Source organism: Mobula hypostoma, chromosome 8, assembly GCF_963921235.1.
Source record: "Mobula hypostoma chromosome 8, sMobHyp1.1, whole genome shotgun sequence".
NCBI classification, from domain to species: Eukaryota; Metazoa; Chordata; class Chondrichthyes; order Myliobatiformes; family Myliobatidae; genus Mobula; species Mobula hypostoma.
In genome coordinates this window covers 40,970,050-40,991,123 of record NC_086104.1, presented here as the reverse complement: position 1 = coordinate 40,991,123, position 21,074 = coordinate 40,970,050, and the positions used below count along the sequence as shown (strand labels likewise).

Sequence of the window (21,074 nt, the reverse complement as noted above, 5' to 3'; positions counted from 1 at the left end):
TGCTGAAAATGGGTTCTCTTTATTTAGTTCTAGGACTCTTGTGAAGATATGATCATATTTTAGGTCATATTTATGCAGAAATAGAGACAATTCTACAGGGTTCACAAACTTTCTAGAACCTCTGTAGAAGCAAGAATATAATGCTGAGGTCTTATAAGGCATTTGTCAAACTGCACGGTACAGAGGAGGGGCATGAGAATGATCCCAGAAATGAAAGGGTTAATGTATGAGGAGCTTTGAAAGCTCTGGGCCTATACCGGGGATTTCATTGAAACCTATTGAAAACTGAATGACCTAGATAGAGTGGACGTGGAGAGAACGTTTCCTATTGTGAGGAAGTCTAGGACCAGAGAGCACAGCCTCAGAATACAGGACGTTCCTTCAGAACAGAGATGACAAGAGAGTTCTTTAGCCAGGAGGCTGGTGAATCAATGGAATTCATTGCCTCAGACAGCTGTGGAGGCCAAGTCATTGGGTATATTTAAAGCAGAGGTTGATAGGTTCTTAATTAGAAAGGGTGCATAGATTATGCGGAGAGGCGGGGAATGGGGTTGAGAGGGATAATAAATCAGCCCTGATTTTACCCTACTAGGCAAAGGTAGAGCTGAGATGTCGTCAGAGGGTGGCTTCTTCAAGCTCATCTGCAAAACAGGTTAATGTCTCTTTTTTTTCCTTTTCAAGGTGAATATTCTGTTGGAGTCCATGATCTACAGCGGTTCCTGCTTCCAGAGCTTACCAACCAGCCATTTCTTGATAACCCCAGGATGCGGCCTGGAAGATGCATGCCTTTGGGTGAGGCCCTGCCACCCTCTGAACAAACCGATTCCATGATGGTGTCACTGACTGAGCTGTTGCAGGAGAAATGAAACATTACGAACAGTGGATTGGCTGTCAGAGGACTCTGTACTCAGGAGATCTCCCTCTCTCTCCCTCTCGATGGTGGGGGAGAGTTTGCTGAAAATTCTTGAGTTGGAGAATAAAAGTGACACAGCAGACTGTAACATCATAATCAGTGAGTTGTTTCATTGGTCTCCCCTCTCGCTGTGGAAAAGGGGCGACACTTCTCTGTCCCACGTTAAGAGAGCGACCTGTGGCATGTCCAATTGTTGGGTGAGCAATAAATGTTTTAGGACTGCAGATCATAGTCTGTCCTTGGGGGCTTTGCTATTGCTTACTCGGTGGGTGGTGGATGCCAATGCTTCCTGCTGAAAAAGGTGGGTGGGGGGAGGAGGGTTGATACTTTGCTGCTGCTTGTGCATGGGAGAGGGTTCAGGGGCTTTGGGGTTCTAACATTTTACTGTCATTATTCTTTGGGGTTCTCATCTGTTTTCATAGATGTCTTTAAAGAGCAAGAATTTCATGTGTACTGGATACATTTCTGATAGTAAATGGAACCATTGATTAAATGGCAGAATTTTTATAGGACTTACCTTGCATCAACCCAGTCAAGTCCTGGAAAAAATTCCGTAGTACAAGGAGTAGACACCCAACTATCTAGCCTCTCTTGGTAGGACAACCCTCATCCCAGGAATTAGGCAAATCTTCATTAAACTACAAACATTGAGATAAGGGGAATAAAAGTACACTGGATTCTGGTTAATCAGGGCAGCTGAACATTTGGGTTTCCCTTACACCTGGAAGCAAGAGTTCCAAGTCTCCCAGTATCAAATTGGGTAGTTCGTTTAAGATCAGATGAGGACATTTTGTTTTCATGCTGTCTGTTGTGAACCCTTCGATCCAGGAATGTTCAGTCACTGAGTTCATTCTAGATAGATCAGTTGATTTCTGGACTTTTAAGAGAATCAAAGAATATGGGATAGCGCAGGAAAATGATGCTGAGATGGATTGGGGGAGCGGTGCCTTCTTTGGTCTTGATAAATAGTAGAGAAAACTCAAAGGCCAAATGTTTTTTAATTATTGAGATACAGCATGTAGTAGACCCTTACAGCCATTTGAGCCATGCCACGCAGCAGCGCAATGATTTAACCTGAGCATCATATTCTGTTACTTGCGTTTTTTCTGGCAACATCTTTTACTAATTAAGCTTTGAAATGCAACTCGGCAAATCCTCAAGCATCTCCAAGGTCTTTAATTTAGCAGAATTTGCCCAACCTTGAATAGCTGAAACACTTTAATACATATCATCAAACTAACCTGGACAGCTTCCATACCCAATCTTTCAATAAATACATTGAATACTGATCCCCTGCTTGACCTTTCACATTGCATTGAGGCCTATTGTTGTTCTATTCTTTTAGTAATTTCTTCTTCTTCAGCAACAATAACTTGGCTTATTTCTGACATGTCCCTTCCAGAACTTCTCTTAATTCAGTCTAAGTATTTTCCATGCAATGCATCACAAGCTCACTGATTCCCACAAGCCTGTCTCATTCCCTACTTTAAAAAAATCTATCTTAATTTGCCTATTCCTTTTAATTCCTCATGCAATCAATCCTTCAGCAATGGTTGGAGAATAATTTGCCTCTTCCATTCCACTGCTCCTGTACTGTGCTCCACCACTAGCCCACACCCTCCTCCAGTTCTCATCTTTAAACATAATGATGTAGTTCACAGCATGCACCAGTTGGACACTCCATCACAAGTCATTGGCCCCTCTCAATCCTCTGAAAGATTATTCTCCCCCCCCCCACCCCTCCCACCGATGCTCTGGTTCATTATTCCCTAAATACCTTGTGCAATGCCAATGTATCAGTTACCTTCCTTTCCTAGGTATTGTTTTCCAAGCTGCTCACCAATACCTGCAAGCCACTGTTGATAATCTCATTACTTCATTATCAAACATAACACTTTGTTAGCTTATTTTAATTCTAACCACTACACTTTAGTCATCAATAATGTTTCCAAATTAAAGTGAAGAATAAGTTTACCTCAAATTTAGAGCTTTGGTTAAAGCTTATTGCACCATTGCTTCCAATTCATTCTTCGCAGTGTGATCATTTCTCAAAAAGTCTGGTATCAAAGATCGTAAGACTTGTGACTACTTTAACCTATCAGTAGTCTCAAAGAACTGCTTACACAAAAAATGAAATACCTATCAGAGGCAGGGCACCATTTCCTTACACGTAGATCAAGTCTGAGCAAAGTATTACTGAATGACTCAGATTAAGTCAATCAAATAATCACCGTGTGTTATTGACAGCGAATGTGTTTTATGGTCAGGAGCTATTCCTTAACGATACAAAAGCAGCTGAAATCAATAAAAATTGCACTGAACCATAAAACACTCTTATACTTACTTCAGCCTCTTGAATGCAAATTTATCTTCTTAAAAAGAGCTCTTTGCTGGCTCCAAAAATATTCCGGGACGCAGCGAGCGCGAGCCAATGTTCGACTCCATTTCACCAATTAATGTTTCCATTATTTGCTGATTAAAGCAATGGGGAAGGTTGAAACTAGACGAATGTGGAAGGTGAGCACCGACTACCTGCCTTTCATTTGCTGATGAGATCACTCTGCTGGCAGGAAGGAGTCAGTGTGGCCTATTGCTGTGCACAGAGGGTAGGCTTCTGCATTCAAGCAGTGTCTCTGTCTTTCCCTGATGTTGGAGGATGTTACAGGAGTTCTGTGTTTATGGATTTGGACTATGGACTTCTCAGTCTTATAGTTCTTGTATTCTGTCTTTTCACCCGTTCATTTTTTTTTGTTCAGGGGTGGGAGGGGGTTTGGGGATTGATGTTCTTGTTGCATTTTTGTTAGTTTAGTTTTTTTTTGCAGGGTGAGGGGGATTTGGAGGCTGATGTTTTCATTGCATTCTGTGCAGGGTTGATGTTCATGGTGTCATTCTTTTTTTTTGTACGGGAGCGAGGGGAGGGCTGGGTTTGCTGGTCCTCTTTGAACTGACCTTTTATGGTTTTTCTTTGTTTTGTGGTTAGCTGGAGATGAAGAATCTCAGAGTTTCATATTGTATACATACTTTGATAATAAATAAACTTTAGACAACAGTTGGTCCCAATTATAGTAACATAGCACATAGAGAAAAAAAAGTTTAGTTCCAAAGATTGCTTTCACAAAAACCGAACAATTTTGACTAGCATTAAAAGCATGGTAAAATCTAACTAGCAAGTTTGACAAAAATAGGATGAACAACAGAAGATTTACATCCTGAAATCAAAAGATTTACAGCTGTATAAGTAAAGTCTTGTTTTTATTTATATCGCAGCTTTCACAACTCAAGAAGTCTTAACCTCTTCATAGCCAATGAAAATGAGAATGAAAGTGTATATTTGCAAAAGAAAAGCACAGCAGAAAATTATAAAAAGGTAACAGCAGTTTATTTCAACAGTTTTTTTCTGTTTATTTGTTTTTTCTTGCCTTATCTTAGGAATCTAGCAAAATCACAATGTTTTGTACTTTACATTAAAATATTATTTACAAATTGGAAGATACAATACTCATATGTGCATTCCTGATAAAATAAAAAAAAATTATAAATAATCAGCAATAGAACGGCAGGCTAATCATTTTGTTATAATATTAAATCTCTGACATTACTCTGACTCTAGCCATGAAAAACTGTTAAATTTTTTATCAGTCAAGTTTATCCTACATGTCATCTCCAGTCACAAACAAATGGACAGGTTTATTGGACTGTATCATCTGGGCAGCCCGTTCTGCTCCTACCACACAAGTCAGCTTTTGAGCATCATACTTGGAATACAGAACAGTGCAAGTCCAAGATGCTTCATCACCCCTATTTTCTGCTTTCAGCATGTTGCATATATCACTGTAGAAATGTGGATATGTAGGAAGTTCATAGAAAATAAGATGCCTGATGCCTTTGATGGTGTACCTACAATAAAATTCAAATTAATTAGTGACAATGTTTGATGACCACATTTGTGATGAAAACATAATATGTATATTTCCATTGAATTATAATACAAATTCTGCCATTATCTTTTGCAATTTGGGAGAATCGTAGAAACTTGGTTTTAAAAATGTACAAGACTGCAAACCTGGTATAAACAATTCAAAATGAATTCATCCCCAAATTAAAGGTACACTTAAAGGAAGCCTAGTGATCTAGTTAGCAAAGCTGCTACCTCACAGCTCCTATGACTCAAATGCTGGCTGTGTGGACTATGCATGTTCTTTCTTTGACCACACGATTTCCCTCTAGGTGATACAGTTTACTCACACCGCATAAAGGTATGCATTAGGATAGTTGATGAAAGTTGTGCCTAGTGTGTAGGTGAATGGTAAATTCTGGAAGAAATTGATGGGAATGTAAGGAGAATAATAAACGAGATTCTGCAGATACTGGAAATCCAGACTAACGCGCACAAATGCTGGAAAAACTCAGCGAGTCAGACAGCATCTGTGGAAATCAATAAATCGTTGACATTTCAGGCTGAGACCCTTCTTTGGGGCTGGAAAAGCAGGGGGAAGATACCAGAATAAAAAGGTGGAGGGGGTGGGAGGGGAAGGAGGACTTCCTGAGGGGAAGGTGATTAGTGAAGCCAGGTGGGTGGGAAAAGTAAAGGGCTTGAGCAAGGAGAATCTGATAGAAGAGGAAAATTGACCATGGCAGAAAGGGAATAAGGAGGGGCACAAAGAGGAGCTGATAGGCAGGTAGAGAATAGATGCAGGAGGACAGAATGGGGAATAGAAGGACGGAAGGGGGAGGGGAAAATTACCAGAAGCAGAAATCAATGTTCATACCATCAGAATGGAAGCTACCTAGATGGAATATGAGGTGTTGCTCCTCCACCCTGAGAGTGGCCAAATCATTGCAAAAGACAAGGCCATGGACCGACACAGTGGAACAAGAATGGTTATGGGAATTAGAATGTTGGCCACTGGGAAATTCCACTTTTGGTGGATGGATCAGAGGTGTTCGACAAAGCATCAGGAGCACTGGATACAATAGACAACACCAAAAGGTTCACAGGTGAAGTGTGGCCTCACACTACGAAATACCATTTTTGGCAGATGGATGATCTTATATTCTGTTCCTCTAGCATTTGTATAAGGAGAATAAAATGTGATTAGAGTCAGATTGGTGGAAAGGAATGGTCAGCAAGAACTTGGTAAATAAAAGGTCCTGTTTCAATGCTCTGACTCAATAAAAAAAATCAAATACTGAAATTGATCGAGAAAAATGTAATCTAAGAAAATATTCTTGACAAATGATTTAGATACAATGAGCTTATTGGAAGGATGGATACCAAAAGACCAGATTTAGAGCCATCTCAAAAGGCCAGCAAAAAAATGCTGATAATTAAAAATCATCTGTGAAAATCCTGAAATCTTGCAACTTAAGATACTCTTTAGATAAGAATATACTGCCCTCTAACAATGCTCTCAGGAAAATGATGGTTATCTTTTCTTTCTGAACTACTATGGCTGAAGCAGTCAAGATATTCCCAGAGCGATTTTTGACATGGAAAAGCTTGTAAATTATGATAATGTGCTTATATACCAACTAACCTTGTGTTTCCTCATCTTTAGTGACGTGAAAATAATCTCAGCCACCAGGAATGAATCTTCCTTTGTAATTCTGATTTAATTAAAATAAATTTAAATTTCCAACTAATTGGAATAGGTTTTCAATGGAAGATTTTAATACTGCATTCCGGATTAGTAATCTAGTTACATAGTTGACACAATACTCTTACAGGAATCTCACCGTTTGTAGAAATGGAACCGCTCCGTGAATAGGAGGAAAGATTTTTCTCCCTGCAGGAAATAATGTCTTCCTCGGTTAACAGTGGATTTTTTGCTGTATTCACAAATATGTGAAAAGCTCAATTCTTCACGACTGAAGTAATTCCTGAGCCGCACGTAATCAAAGTAGACTGGTATGTAAATTAACGTGTGGGACATAACAGCTTCTCTATATTGAGGTAAAATCTTCTTGGTGAAAAATTCAAACCTTGAGGGGTAAAAGAAATCAAATTTACTCAAGTATTTCAAGACTTCATATCAAACACTACAATTTTAACTTTATTAGAGCACATCCGAAGAGTCATTGAGTTACACAACATGGTTACAGGCCCTTGGCTCAACTCAACCATGATGACTAAGGTGCCTTTCTGAGCAAGTCTTACCAGCTGTATTTGGTTCACGTCCCTCTCAATCTTTCCTATCCAGGAGGTTAAATTAAAATTATGCATTCTAAGTGCCAGCAACAATACTTTTTGGGAATCTCACTAAATTGGCTTCATGTTTCTATTTAATGGAGTTCAGATTCAACTAGTGGTATTATATCATGATGTTTTTGCATCCACTGCTTTTTCCTTAATTAAAGTCAGGTCTTTATAACTTCCACTAACTTAGCACATCAATTGCTTTTACAGAGAACTTTGATCAAAGTTACATTTACGTTACAGACTATTTCACTTAACAGTTTGTTGCAAAATTACTGATATCCTCATAACAAAGCTGATGCAGTAAACTCAATACATTGCCCTATAAAAACCACTCTATAGAATTTACTGCTATCCATCACACTTACTTTAATTGTATCATAGAAAATGCTCTGTCTATGCTTTATAAATGGTCACTTATTTGTACAACATGCTTCATTTAAAAACTTCCCCAAGATTTTCTCAATTTTTGTCAATAGTGTAATGAAGATGAACTTTTTGGATCTATATAAAAAGAATTACATGCTTTATGGGACAATTTAGGGTTTATCTGAGTGTCAAAGCTTTCTTATTCTTTCAAATCTTTTGATACTCATCTTCAAATGTGAAGAACCTTCTGTGGTTATCAGTGTTACTTCACAGTAATTTTTCCAATCCAGCCAGCTATCTGGTCAACATAAATTCGTTTATTGTACATTAGAATACAACCTGTTAAGGGAAGTTCATTTGTACAGCACTTCAGTGACAAATGCTGTACATTTAACTAGGAGTCAAATAATTACAAAAGAGATGTTGGCAACGCAGAAAAAAAATTATGTTTGATTCGGTCAAAAAAAAATCTCAGCTTGTTATTAATCTTCTGAGAGATAAATATTGCACCTACAGTTCATGTATTCACGCCAGAATAAATTTCACATCATATTTTGACTTTTATGACAGAGGATTGGATGTGGGTATTGAAATTGGTTAACTCTTCTTCAATTTGTGCTAGCCATTCATTGATTCAATTTAAAATTGTACATCGTTATCATTTGACAAAGGAGAGACTTTCTAAAATCTTTCCTAATGTTGATCGTCATTGTGATAGATGTAAAACTGAGATAGCTACACTGACACATATGTTTTGGTCTTGTTCTATATTGGAACAGTTTTGGAAGTCGGTTTTTTCAACAATTTCTAAAGCACTTAAAATTAGTTTAGGAATAATTCCTCAAAATATTCATGGTATTTCTGTGTCTGACCAACATGTTATTGCATTTGTTACATTGATAGCTAGGAGGGCCATTTGTGGAAGGATGCATCAGCTCCCACTTTGTCACAATGGTTCTCCCAAGTGACGCTATGTCTTAGTTTGGAGAAAATTAGAAGTCGAACCTTTGAACCTTTATTTGACTTTGAGAAAAGATGGGGCTCATTTGCTTGTTGTAATCATTTGAGTTAATTGATATAATTTTTCCATTATCTAAATGTAACTTTTTTTAGTATATTTTCTTTTCTTGCTGGCGGTTTGATGTTTATTTTTAGAAGCTTTTTGTATGACGCATGACTCCAGGGTTGTACACCTAATGGGTTCTTTCTTTCTCTCTCACTTTTCTGCTTAGTAGGTTTTTTCAGTTATCACAAATTTTTTCTTCAATCTTTAAGATAATGTTTTTTTTTGAGGCATTGTAAGTGTTGTTACTTCTATGTACTCGTTATTTTTCCTGTATAACAATAAAAAGATTTGAAAAGAAAGAAAAGAAATTTCACATCATACGTGTCAGTGATAAATAGGATTCTGACTTCAGAGAATTTCTTCCCAGTGTTTAACAATATTGCAGGTTAAGGTAACCTGAAAAATCTCCAGTGTTCCTTTGATTTCACACTAGCTAGGCCTCAAATGAGCTGTGGATCTTGAATCATTGTTTGATAAAGAGAGAATGCCATCAACCCCAGAAAACATCCAAGTAAAGAACCATTCTCCCCCTAAGTGAAATAAGTTTGTGCAGGCTGAGACTTAAAATTGTTACAAATTGTTTATTGATTTTCCAAAAAAGCACCATCTACTCTAAGACAAGTCCACCTGTTGTTACAAGTAGAATGGTATTGTGTTGTTAGTTTATGGTGAAGTAGAGAGTATTTTATTTGCAACCACATATTGGTAGCATTGATCTTCTGTACATGAATTGGAAATAGCATTCAACTGATCTCCGATTGTTACTTCTTAGCAATAATAATCCTCTTCTCTCAGACTTTTCCCGCAAGTAAGTGTGACATTAAAGACAATTCAGATTTGATCCAGCTTTTTTTTCAAAAAATTTACACATTGGAATTCCAGCATAACACAATACCTTGCATCAGGTAAACCTGTGAAACTGGAGACATCGACTCGCTGGAATACATGTGGCAACTGCACAACAACATGGCAAATGGAACCAGCCTGAGGCATGTTCCTCACAGCCACCTAAAAGACAGCAAAAGAATTATGACCTTTATCCTGCTGACCAACTGAAACTTAATTTAGTGATATTGTGTAATAAAAACTTTTGTTGGGTTTTAAGGGAAAGGTATAAAAACCTGTGCAGCCTTAAGATAATGCAAAGCACACATTTACAGTGACGCAAATATAGCAACACATAAATAATACACGATACAATGTGAAAAGCCATGATAAGCTACTAAGCAAAACTAGACAATCAATGTAAACTATTATATATGCATAACTGAATTAACCTTAATGAGGTGATGAGTTATGAATGACTTCAATTAACTGAAACTTGCATTAAACTCAAACTATGAAAAAACCTCAATTCACAGTAAATCAATTTTTTTTAAATGTTCATGATAAACAAACCTGTCCTTTATAATTGAAGCAGTGTTTACTATAAATAGAATTAATCTGTGGATTCTGAAGTGCGCTGAAGATCAAAGTTTGTCTGTAATACTTGGACCAACTGTTCAGACTCCACATACGCACACGAGAGAAATCTACTCCATGTGGTTCACGAGGTTGTTGGTTGAGATTTTTCAATAGGTGCTGTAAGAAGTGAGAACAAAATGCTGAAATAAATAAACCTACACAAGACATCACCTGCAAAATAAAATGTTATGAACTCCACTGAATTTAGTGTTCTGACGTAAACGCAAATTTGTTGGGGCATTAAGAATGAACTGTATTGGAATCACAAGTGATTCAAATGCTCTCAGAATTATATGACTGAAGAAGGTGGTTTTTACAAAAATCCAGAAGCTTTGCATGTTTTTTTTTGCCCATAGAAATCCAAAAACAGTAGATTATTACACCAAATGTAGTAGATTACTATACCTATTCATGTCAGATAAAGGTCACCTTTACCTACACACTAGAGAGTAGTTGCTATTCTGAACTACTAATTTTTCAAAAATCAGGTGATTAATATTTTGGTAGTTTTTCCATAAAGACAAGCAAAGCTTCTCTAATTTATTTAGATTTAACATAATTCCATTAAAATGCCAACTCTGCACAAACCAGAGATTATAAATTTGTTTTATTTCCATTTGGCAAATTCCTAAACAGAGCATCTTCACATAAAATACCAAATGGAAAGTAGCATACATTTTGAAATCAGGAATCGTGCTTTTTATGAAATGTTAATATTTGAAGAGTAACAGTCAATAAACAAACTTCAAGTTACCTAACACATCACCCTTTATAACTTTGGCAGCTGTCATGCCAACTCTTAAAATGTCTTCAGAATTATTAGTTTGCCCTGAAGAAAATGCATATTTGGGATAAATTATACTGTGAAATGATTTTTTTCAGACAATCTCCTGAACAGGAATGTTGAATAGAACTTCTCACCACAACATGTTCCCAGTTTTGCATAAGATAGATATCAGCTTGGTCAATAATTAAGATTTCAATGGAGGAAAGGAAATCAAAGTCCCCCGTCTTTTCGTCTTCAGTTTTGACAATTGTTCGCATGCCCAGTGGAGAAGCAATGATGATGTCGCTAGAATAAAATGGTGCATACAATCTTATACTCCTACGAAGGATGGCCACCCCTACATAATAGAAACAAACAGGCATAAATGAATTTATAAATATTGAAGAAGCTCTCCACTTTCACCCCTCAATGCCATTACAAATATATTTATTCTGTGGTATAGCAGCTGGCCTTTCAGTCCTTGTGACACCTAGTTGGTGTGAATTTGGTTCAGTCAATCACAGCACCGTGAACCCAAAAACCTTTAGTCTGGTTATCTAGAAAAGTGAGAGGTGATATTGGCAAGGCAGAAGAGACAACCTATGTAACTGCAGTCAAAAAGGCAAGAAACCAAATTATTAAAACACAAACAAGAAATGTTTTGAACATCTAACTGGAAAGAATCAAATATTAAGAGACAAAGTAGCATAGTAACAGGGCTGCTGCCTCACAACTCCAGTGAGGCAGAATCACTCCTGGCCTCCACTTTCGTGAGTATGGAGTTTGCACATTTTCCCTGTGACCATATGTATCTCCACTCTGAGCGCTTTGGTTTCCTCCAAAGATACATTGATTAAGAAGTTACTTGTTGACTGTAAATTGCAGGTTAGTGGCTGAACTGGATGTGGGTGTTGGTCTAGGTAATATAGGGAAGGGAAGTTAACGGAATTGCAGCAAGAACAAAGTAGGGTTAGGCTAGAAATGGTATAAATGAACAGGCTTAGTGGACATACTTGCTATGTGACTCCAGGAAATTAAGAAATCTTGCATTAAAATATTAAATAATATTTACAGAATATCAAACTGAAATGCCAGAGTCCTACTCCAATTCTGTTAAATTAACTGGATATTCAATTTACTTTTTATTTGCCCCTTTTTCTGATATCCATTCACTGAAACAAAGCTGTGCTCTTTGTTCTCCAGGCAAGAAAGACAGGGGAGGCAAGCATTTCCAAACCTCTACCAGGTGAATGCTTGAGAGATACAAAGCAACACATAATGTTGTTAGGAACAGCCCACAAAATTTCCTCCTAAACTACACAAAACAACTGAACGTTTATTCCATACCATTCTACAAAATTAATACAGACTGAACACTATAGAAATAAGAGATTGCAGGAAAGAACTAAGCTTCCTTGTACTGACACCTTCTCAATTTTGTTCAGAGGGAAACGGGAGATGAACAGGCAGAAAAGTAAAGCAGTTGTGAGTGGGGTGGTGGGAAGGAGGAAGAGAAAGTATACTGCTAGAAATGAGTTTATCTTCCTTATGGAAGAAACGAAAGGGATTCAGAGATCAGGGAATATACTTTAAGAGCAGACTCAAGAAAAAATTACTGCTATAAAATCTATATTTGGAATTGATTTCTCTATTCTTGTTTGCTCTAAGCACAATTTACTCCAGTACCTACTACTGTTCTACAAACAATTCCTATTTTAATCCAGCTGGAAAAACATTGTTATCAGTTATGTTTAGAATATGGATGTAGAAAGTTTACAACTAAAAGCTGAAACACCTTAAAAGGCTATTGTAACCAGTTGGCATGTTCACTTACGCTAGTACTTTGATTTAGATATTATATACAGTAGCTGAAAGAACTTGATCCAAGTTTAGAAAATTAAGATGAAAAAAATTGTATTGGCAGATTTGTCCTTGCTTCAGGTGATAGGAATTTACAAACTTTACTTTTTTAGTAACAGTGCTTTAGAGCAATTATTGAAAACAGCAAAGAGTCAACTGAGAATTCAAAAGAAATCTCATTAACTTCCAGAATAGTTATGTACTGAAGATAGGATAACAGTCTTCAATAATTTCTCATCTATTAACAAACACAATAAAGTTACCTATTCGGAAATGATCATCAATATTGCCAGAAAAGATAGCTTCATAATCTTCAGGTCGTTTTAGATTTGGTGGTTTGTCATTTGAATCAGAACCATATTCATCCTTAAATCTCTTTTTATTGCTTATTTCCAGCTTATCTTTTGCATCAAGAAGACTAATCAAAGTCTGTATCACTCTTAAAGCAGAATCTCTAAATGGCACCACAATAAGAACCTGAAAATGAATTTTTTAAAGAATATTAGTGGTGATCAATACATTTATGGATAAGGCAATATTCTCCCCAACAGCTTCAATAGCTAGATGGAAGAAACAAGGATGGTCGCTACCTTCCCTATTGAAAAAAGTCCAAGGCCTGACATTTACAATGACACATATCTAAAAGCATTCAACACATTTATCTGAAGTCCTTCATTACATGAAGTGGAAATCATTATTTATTTATTTATTTATTATGAATGTATTAAATTTGAGGGGGGATTGGCACAAAAATGTTCTACCAAATGTAAAAAAATGTTGTACATTAGTTTACAAGCCATCACCATCTTTATCAGTAGAGACAATCGCACTGAAGTAACAGGAATATTTTAAGTATTATCTTAGAATATATTTCCACTTTATGATGTGCATCTATTCCACAATAATTTTGTAATTCATCATATCCTACAATGCCATTTCTGCCAAAGCATCATTCCTCTCAGTCTCCTCCATTTACCACATTAAAACTACTGTATCTGTTTTCGTATGTTGCCATTGCTGCTCTTACAGATGGCGTACATAGCAAATGTTTTTAAACATGAAAATGGACCAAACTGACTGGATTTGGAATAGTGGTTGTGGTTCTCCATACTCAACTGGGTCAAATTGAGACAGCTCTTCACCCTGCCAGTCGAGCAGCGAGATTTTAGCAGTGAAAAGCTGTAGCTGCATATCACTAAGGCCCTGACAGCCAATGAATGATAGGGGGCAAAACTGGGAGTAGAGTCTTCCTTTCTATCACAGTCTCAGCTTCTGGAATAATTTATGACTGTCTTTCATACTCCAAGACATGTCTGAAATTTCCATAAATGCATGCTTACTAATCATACTGCAATCATACTAGTGCCCAAGAGGCGCAGCCTCAGTAACCTGGTAGCACTCACATCTACTATGCTTAAATGCTTTGAGAGGTCAGTCATAGCCAGAATCAACTCCTACCTAAGCAAGGACCTGGACTCGCTGCAGTTTACCTATCGCCACAATACATCTACAGCAGATACAATCTCACTGGCTCTCCACTTGGCCTTGGATCACCTGGACAATAGCAATACTACATCAGGCTGCTGTTTGTTGTTTACAGTTCAGCGGTCAGCACCATCATAGCCTCAGTACTAATCAACAAGCTCCAAAACCTGGGCCTCTGTACCTCCTCCTGCAATTGGATTCTTGACTTCCTCGCTGGGAGACAACAGTCAGTGCGGATCAGAAATAACACGTCCTCCTCGCTGACAATGAATACCAGCTCACGTCAAGCATGCGTGCTTGTTCTACACTCTTTACACACACGACTGTGTGGCTAGGCACAGCTCAAACTCCATCTGTAAATTTGCTGATGACACAAGTACTGTTGGCAGAATTTCAGATAGTGATGAGGAAGCCAACAGGAGTGAGAGAGATAAGCTGGTTGAGTGGTGTCATAAAACAACCTTGCACACAATGTAACACCAAGGAACTGACTGTGGACTTCAGGAAGGGGAAGCTGAGGGAGCACACACCAGTTCTCATCGAGGGATCAGCAGTGGAAAGGATGAGCAGATTCAAGTTCCTGGGTGTCAACATCTCTGAAGATCTATCCTGGGCCCAACATATTGATGCAATTACAAAGAAAGCACAACACCGGCAATATTTCATCAAGAGTTTGAGGAGTCTTGGTATGACCCTGAAGACTCTCACAAATTTCTACAGATGTATTGTGGAGAACATTGTAACTGGTTGCATCACCGTCTAGTATGGAGGGATGACTGCACAGGCATTGAAAAAGCTGCAAAGTTGCGAATTCAGTCAGCTCCATCATGGCCACTAGCCTTCCCAGCATGGAGGACACAGTCAAAGACGATGCCTCAGAAATGGTGAGACCATTAAGGACCCCTATCACCCAGGACATGCACTCTTTTCATTGCTACCATCAAGGAGGAAGTACAGGAGCCTTAAAAATCACACACTCAACACTTTATGAACAGCTTCTACCCCTCTGCCATCAGATTTCTGAATGGACTATGACACTACCTCAATATTTTTTGTGTTTTACACTATTTATTTAATTTTTAAAAACACGTTTCTTATTGTAATTTATAGTCTTCTAATTATTATCTATTGCAATGTACTGCTGCTGCAAAACAACAAATTTCACGACATATCCCAGTGATATTAAACCTTATTATGATTCTAAAATTGGAAAGTTAATTAAAATATCTAATTCTTTAATCCAAACCTCTGGCATGGTCACTGTCCATTGGAAATGCACATCTGATGGTTAGGATTGTACTGCAGAGAGAAAAAGTCATGTATAGCCTGCAAAATATTTTAAATATAAACACAAGAAAGTTTGCAGAAAATCTAAAACAACACACAAGATGCTAGAGGAACTCAGCAGGTCAGGCAGCATCTGTAGAAATGTTCTGGGCTGAGACCTTCTTCAGGACTGGAAAGGAAGGGCAAAGACACCAGAAGGAAAAGGTGGGGGTGGGAGGGGAAGGTGGCTACCAGGAAGGTGATGGGTGAAGCCAGGTGGGTGGAAAAGGTCAAGGGCTGGAGAAGGAATCTGATAGGAGAGGAGAGTGGACCATAGGAGAAAGGGAAGGAGGAGGGAACCCAGGGGAAGTGATAAGCAGGTGAGAAGAGGTAAAAGATCAGAGTGGGGAATAGAGGATGGCGGGGGCTGGGGGTCAAATTTTTAGCAGAAGGAGAAATCCATGTTCATGCCACCAGGTTGGAGGCTACCCAGATGGAATACAAGGTGTTGCTCCTCCACCCTAACTTATTTAGTATCTTGTACTTAGACCCCCATTGAACAGCTACTGGTCCTCTCTAGACTTCCTTCTCAGATACAAAATCCTGTTCATAGTCATGTTAACTCTGCTTGATTAGATCACAGTTTTCCAAATGTGCTGTTACTATTTCTTAATAATTGAGTCTAACCTATTTCTAACGATAGATATTAGTCTAATCAACCTATAGTTACCCACATTTTGGCTCCCTCCTCTCTTTTGTTTTGAATAGAAATGTTATACTAGCAGCTTTCCAACCCTCTGGCACTTCTCCAGAACCTTAGGATTTTTATAAACCTATAGCCAATTCATCCATAATCTCAGTAGCTACTCGTTTTTCTATTTTGATTGTTGATTGCAAACAACCATATTAAGAGATTATTTGGCTTTTGCCCAATTCATTGCTTAATATAAATTTTCTAGTACTGCTGTAGGTATTTAATTCCTTCGAAGCATCATCCAATATTAATGGAAAGTCTGTAGCATCTTTTATTATATGACCTCACCTGGTCCCTTAAAATTACCTCCCTGAACAAGAAGGCACAGCAGCACCTCCACTTCCTAAGGAGAATGAGGCAAACAAGGCTCCCTCTGCCCCATCTTAACTGAATTTTATAGGAGCACCATTGAGAACGTCCTGACAAGCTGCATCACTATTTGGCAAGGTTTCTGAACTCCCTGCCGCATTGCTTTCAAGGTGTTAACGGTTAATCTGTTCTGTACCTTACAATATCTAATTTATGCACTTTACTTCTGTTTATTTAGGCATAATTCATCTGTAGATTTTATCCTTACTTTCGTAAGTTAATGTGTGTTATGTGTACTACTGTGCTTTACACACTAGTTTGGAAAAACATTGTCCCATTTAATGGTACACATGTATATAGTTAAATTACAATAAACTTGACTAATGCAAAATATATTTTTCCTTGCCCTTTTCTTATTCTAACTATTTCTCCTGCCGCATTCTCAATGGACGTAATGTTTTCTCAGATCTCTTCCTTCCTTTCCATCTGTTAAAAGAAACTGATAGCCATTACTGTATTCCTTACTACTTTGCCATTATCTTTTTCTCTTATTAAATATTTTTTTGTCCTTCTTTGCTGGGTTCTAAATTTATCAATATCTTCAGATCTATCACCAACTTTTAAACATCCTTATATTTTTTTAAAAATTCAACTTTAATATCCTCCTAATCTCCTTGATTAACCATGGTTGGTTCAGCCCTCTCTAATACTTAGCAGACAACCCATTTCTCCACATCTCTTTTGAACTTCTGGCTTTCAAAACAATAGAATATGTACTTGATTAGTTACTATGGAAAAGCTCACATCCAAGCACTCACAGCTATTGAAGGACTAGGTTGATCATGTAGTCTTTTGTTGTGGAGATGCTGTTAATCATAAGATAACCTAATAAGCACACACATAATGAAAAAGTCTCACTTATACTTTCTTTGTAGCTTTGCCAAGCCCTTCATTATGGCAGAACAGACTGTTAGCTAGCAGCAATAATTAAAGACTCGATAGTAGCCACTGCAATGTTACTTTTCTTTCTGAGACACAAGGTTTCTTTTTAGCCAGTCAATGGACATGATACCAATGGCCCAATTTTTAATGATACCAATACCTGAATCCCTCGTCATCGAGTGTGTTCATCAGAATCTCCACTTACCTCTAGCCTCTCCAGAGGCCCTTACTCTGAAAACAGACTTGTAGCAAGTTCGTCCCTTCCTGACGACATTGCGATCATTGACCATATACAGCACAATAAATTCATCAGACATTCAAAGCAGACTCACTTATAGTTCCGCAGAAATGTGTTACTGATATCCTCTAATAATTTACTATGCGGCCATGAGTTCTATCATATATACATAATAAAATATCAAATTTATGTGCAGGAACACAGGTGTTGTTGTCGTCATGTTGAAATACTCCTTACCTTGGGTCTTGTAAGTCCTTGATCCCTCAAATCATCATCATCAACATCTGCTTTCCTGTCTCTTTTCTTTGTGTTGTTACTTAGCACCTGTGTATTTGCTTTCAATACGTGATTTATCACGTGTAAACAATAGGTGCGGCGAACTTCTTCTCCATTTTGAGTAGCTGTCCTTTCTGGATAATACAAGTCCTTGTAAGCATTCATTACGGAGAATAGTCCTTGCTGTAATGGTGTGAAGAATTCTTGCTGATTGGCTTTTGCAAGGGTCTGACTGTTCAATTTAGGCCATGTTGCTTCAAGAGGTTTTTGGAGATGAAGATTTTCCAAAGATTCACATGATAACTCTTTGATTGAAGTCTCCTTTAACAGAGGGCTGGACCATACAAGGCGTCCAAGAGTAGTCCACTTGCAAAAATAAAATATTAATGTGATAGCAATTGTATTCATCTTTTGAAACATATAAAACAAACTTTCTAAATATATTTGGACATCTATCAAAAGTTTAGTTTTCAAAAGAAATTCAATTAAATCTTGTAACAGAATTATAATTCAAAATGATTTAACTAATTAAATACATACAGTACTGTGCAAAAGTCTTAGGCATATGAAAGAAAAAATATAAAGCAAAGGTGCTTTCAAAAATAATGAAATGTAAAGCTACTAAATATCAAAAAAAATTATAAACAGGAGTAAACAGTAGAAAACAAAATCAATTCACTATCTGCTGTGACAACCCTTTGCCTTTAAAACTGCATTAAGTTCTCTTAGGTACACTATTATGCAGTTTAATAGGAAGATCGGTTGGTAGGTTATCCCAAGCATCTTGGAGTACTTCCCGCAGTTCTTCTGCAGACTTGCAGAAGTCTCGCTTGCTTCTGTCTCTTCAGGTAATCCCAGAGAGCGTCGATGATGTTGAGGTCAACCATCTGTTGCAGAACTCCGTTCTTCTTTTGCTGAGATAGTTCTTTATGATCTTGTATGGGGTCATTGTCCTGCTGAAGAATGAAGTTGGGACCAGTCATGCACCTTCCCTGATGATATTGTGTGATGGATGAGAATCTGCTTGTACTTCTCAGCCTGAGGATTCTGTTAATTCCAACCAGATCACCTACTCCATTTGCAGAAATACAGCTTCAAACCTGCAGGGAACCTCTGCTGTGCTTCACTGTTGGCTGCAGACACTCATCCATGTAGCGCTCTTCAGCAATTCCACAGACAAAATGCCTCCTGCTTGAGCCAGAAATTTCAAATTTTGACCCATCAGTCCAGAGCACTTGCTGCCACGTTATTCAGCAGCCCAGTCCTTGTGTTTTTGTGCATAGGTGAGTCCCTTGGTTTTGTTTCTACTTTGGAAGAATGGCTTTTTGCCAGGAACTTCCATGAAGACCACTTCTGACGAGACTTCTCTGGAACGTAGAGGGGTATACTTGGGCTCCAATGGTTTCTGCGAGTTCAAAGCAGTGCTGGACTTCTATAGATTTAGAAGAGATGTCAGTTTGATGTATCTCTTGCCTGTTATACTCAGTTTCTGTGGCCTACAACTGCGTTTCTGGTCCTCAGTCGTGCTTGTTTCCTTGTGCTTCTTCTAAGAGCTTAAGCAGTATATCTTGAAATTCCTGTCTGCTGCAAAATTTCTGCTTGGGAGAAACATTTCTGATGCATGATGACCATTTTGTGTCTTGCTGCTATTACTCTTGTCATGGTGTAAGAATTGATCATTTGAAGGTTAAACTGTCACATCTGCCACATCCTCACGTTGTAGTTTGGTTGTCCTTTGCCCAGTTTGATTCCTTCTACACTTGTTTCAGTTATCAGTTTAGTTCATTCAACTCATTATGTCATTGATCATTAGCACCTGTTGTTATCTTTGTTTAATCATGCACTGGCTATATACTTACAAAGTAATCAAGTTTTAATTTGAAAAGTGGGCTATTACATAAAATGTTACTTTAACAAAATATATTTTAAAATTCTCTGTAACATTTAATTTTTTGGAAAATGAATGATTGGAAATCTAAAACCTGCTCTTTTCTACTGACACAATGATGCAGAAGACAAAAAAAAATTAAATAAAATTTATATTAAAAAATCTAAGGTGCCAAACACCTTTGCACAGTATTATAAATATTTCCTCATTATGGAAAAAGGATGACAACTGATCACCTATAGCTGGTAAAGGGAGTGTCATTCACTTTTGTACGTCAGACCAGTATTGTGTATTTATTAACAACTGTCAAATCTGTTTTTACCATCTAATATAATTATCAGTAAAATTATTTGTAGAGAATGGTATAATATTAATTACCAAAGCCAAGTCATTCCTCTTTGACATCAGGATGAAATAATCTATTGTTCATCCTAACCCATAATTCACTAGGGCAACATGTAGCAAACATCTGTAGCCATTTGACCCTAGTATTAATAAAATATTATTCAAAAATAAACTCAAGGATCAGAAACAATTTTTTTTTAAAGTCAAAACCTGAATAGCTTGTTTGCAATTACCTTACACTGCATTGTACTTCTAATCTGGGTTATGGTTTTCATATCATTGCTGTCTAGTTCTGTGTCCACATGCTGCTTAAAGGGATCTGAAAAGGAAAAGTGTAGTCTTTGTAAACAAAAAACTAATTACAGACAAAAAAATCCACAATTCAGCAATGAATTTTGTGCTATCCAGCTCATACACTGAGGCTGGTATTTAAAGATCATTAATTTACTGTGGCTGTTCTCCAGATGTAAAATGCATTATTAATCCGTCATCATTAATGATTGATGCACACAGCTCAAAATGACCCAGTTCCATACATAAAACCTCAAAATGAACAACTGCAATGGATACCATCTGTACTCCATCATAAATTAACTACAATTGCAAGAAAAAGTTTGTGAACCCTTTGCAATTGCCTGCTTTTCTGTATTAGTTACTCATAAAATGTGGTCTGATCTTCATCGAAGTCACAATAGACAAACATGGTCTGCCTAAACTAATGACACACAAACAATTGTACTTTTCACGTCTTTATTCAACACATTGTTTAATCATTCACACCCCAGGGTGGAAAAAGTATGTGAACCATTGTATTTAATAGCTGGTAGAACGTCCTTTAGCAGCAATAACCTCCACCAAATGTTTCCTGTAGACGTTGATCAGACTTGCACAACAGCGAGGAGGAATTTTAGGCCATTCCTCCATACAAAATTGTTTC

At 37.5% G+C, this 21,074-nt stretch overlaps 2 protein-coding genes across 2 annotated transcripts in view; both read right to left on the bottom strand.

The window, feature by feature from the left end:
- Positions 1-2,982, bottom strand: part of LOC134350488 (synaptotagmin-14-like) — a 193,679-nt gene extending 190,697 nt beyond the window's left edge. Inside the window, exon 1 of the mRNA XM_063055715.1 lies at positions 2,889-2,982. The gene's annotated coding sequence lies outside the window, so the exon portion shown is untranslated. The remainder of the gene's footprint in view (positions 1-2,888) is intronic.
- A 1,327-nt stretch (positions 2,983-4,309) lies between these two features.
- Positions 4,310-21,074, bottom strand: part of utp25 (UTP25 small subunit processor component) — a 31,017-nt gene continuing 14,252 nt past the window's right edge. Inside the window, exons 5-12 of the mRNA XM_063055716.1 lie at positions 20,371-20,456; positions 17,866-18,270; positions 12,898-13,111; positions 10,930-11,132; positions 9,943-10,125; positions 9,440-9,552; positions 6,650-6,895; positions 4,310-4,810 (exon numbers count right to left, since the gene is read on the bottom strand). Of these exons, the coding sequence (XP_062911786.1) occupies positions 4,564-4,810; positions 6,650-6,895; positions 9,440-9,552; positions 9,943-10,125; positions 10,930-11,132; positions 12,898-13,111; positions 17,866-18,270; positions 20,371-20,456 (1,697 nt within the window). The 3' untranslated portion in view covers positions 4,310-4,563. The remainder of the gene's footprint in view (positions 4,811-6,649; positions 6,896-9,439; positions 9,553-9,942; positions 10,126-10,929; positions 11,133-12,897; positions 13,112-17,865; positions 18,271-20,370; positions 20,457-21,074) is intronic.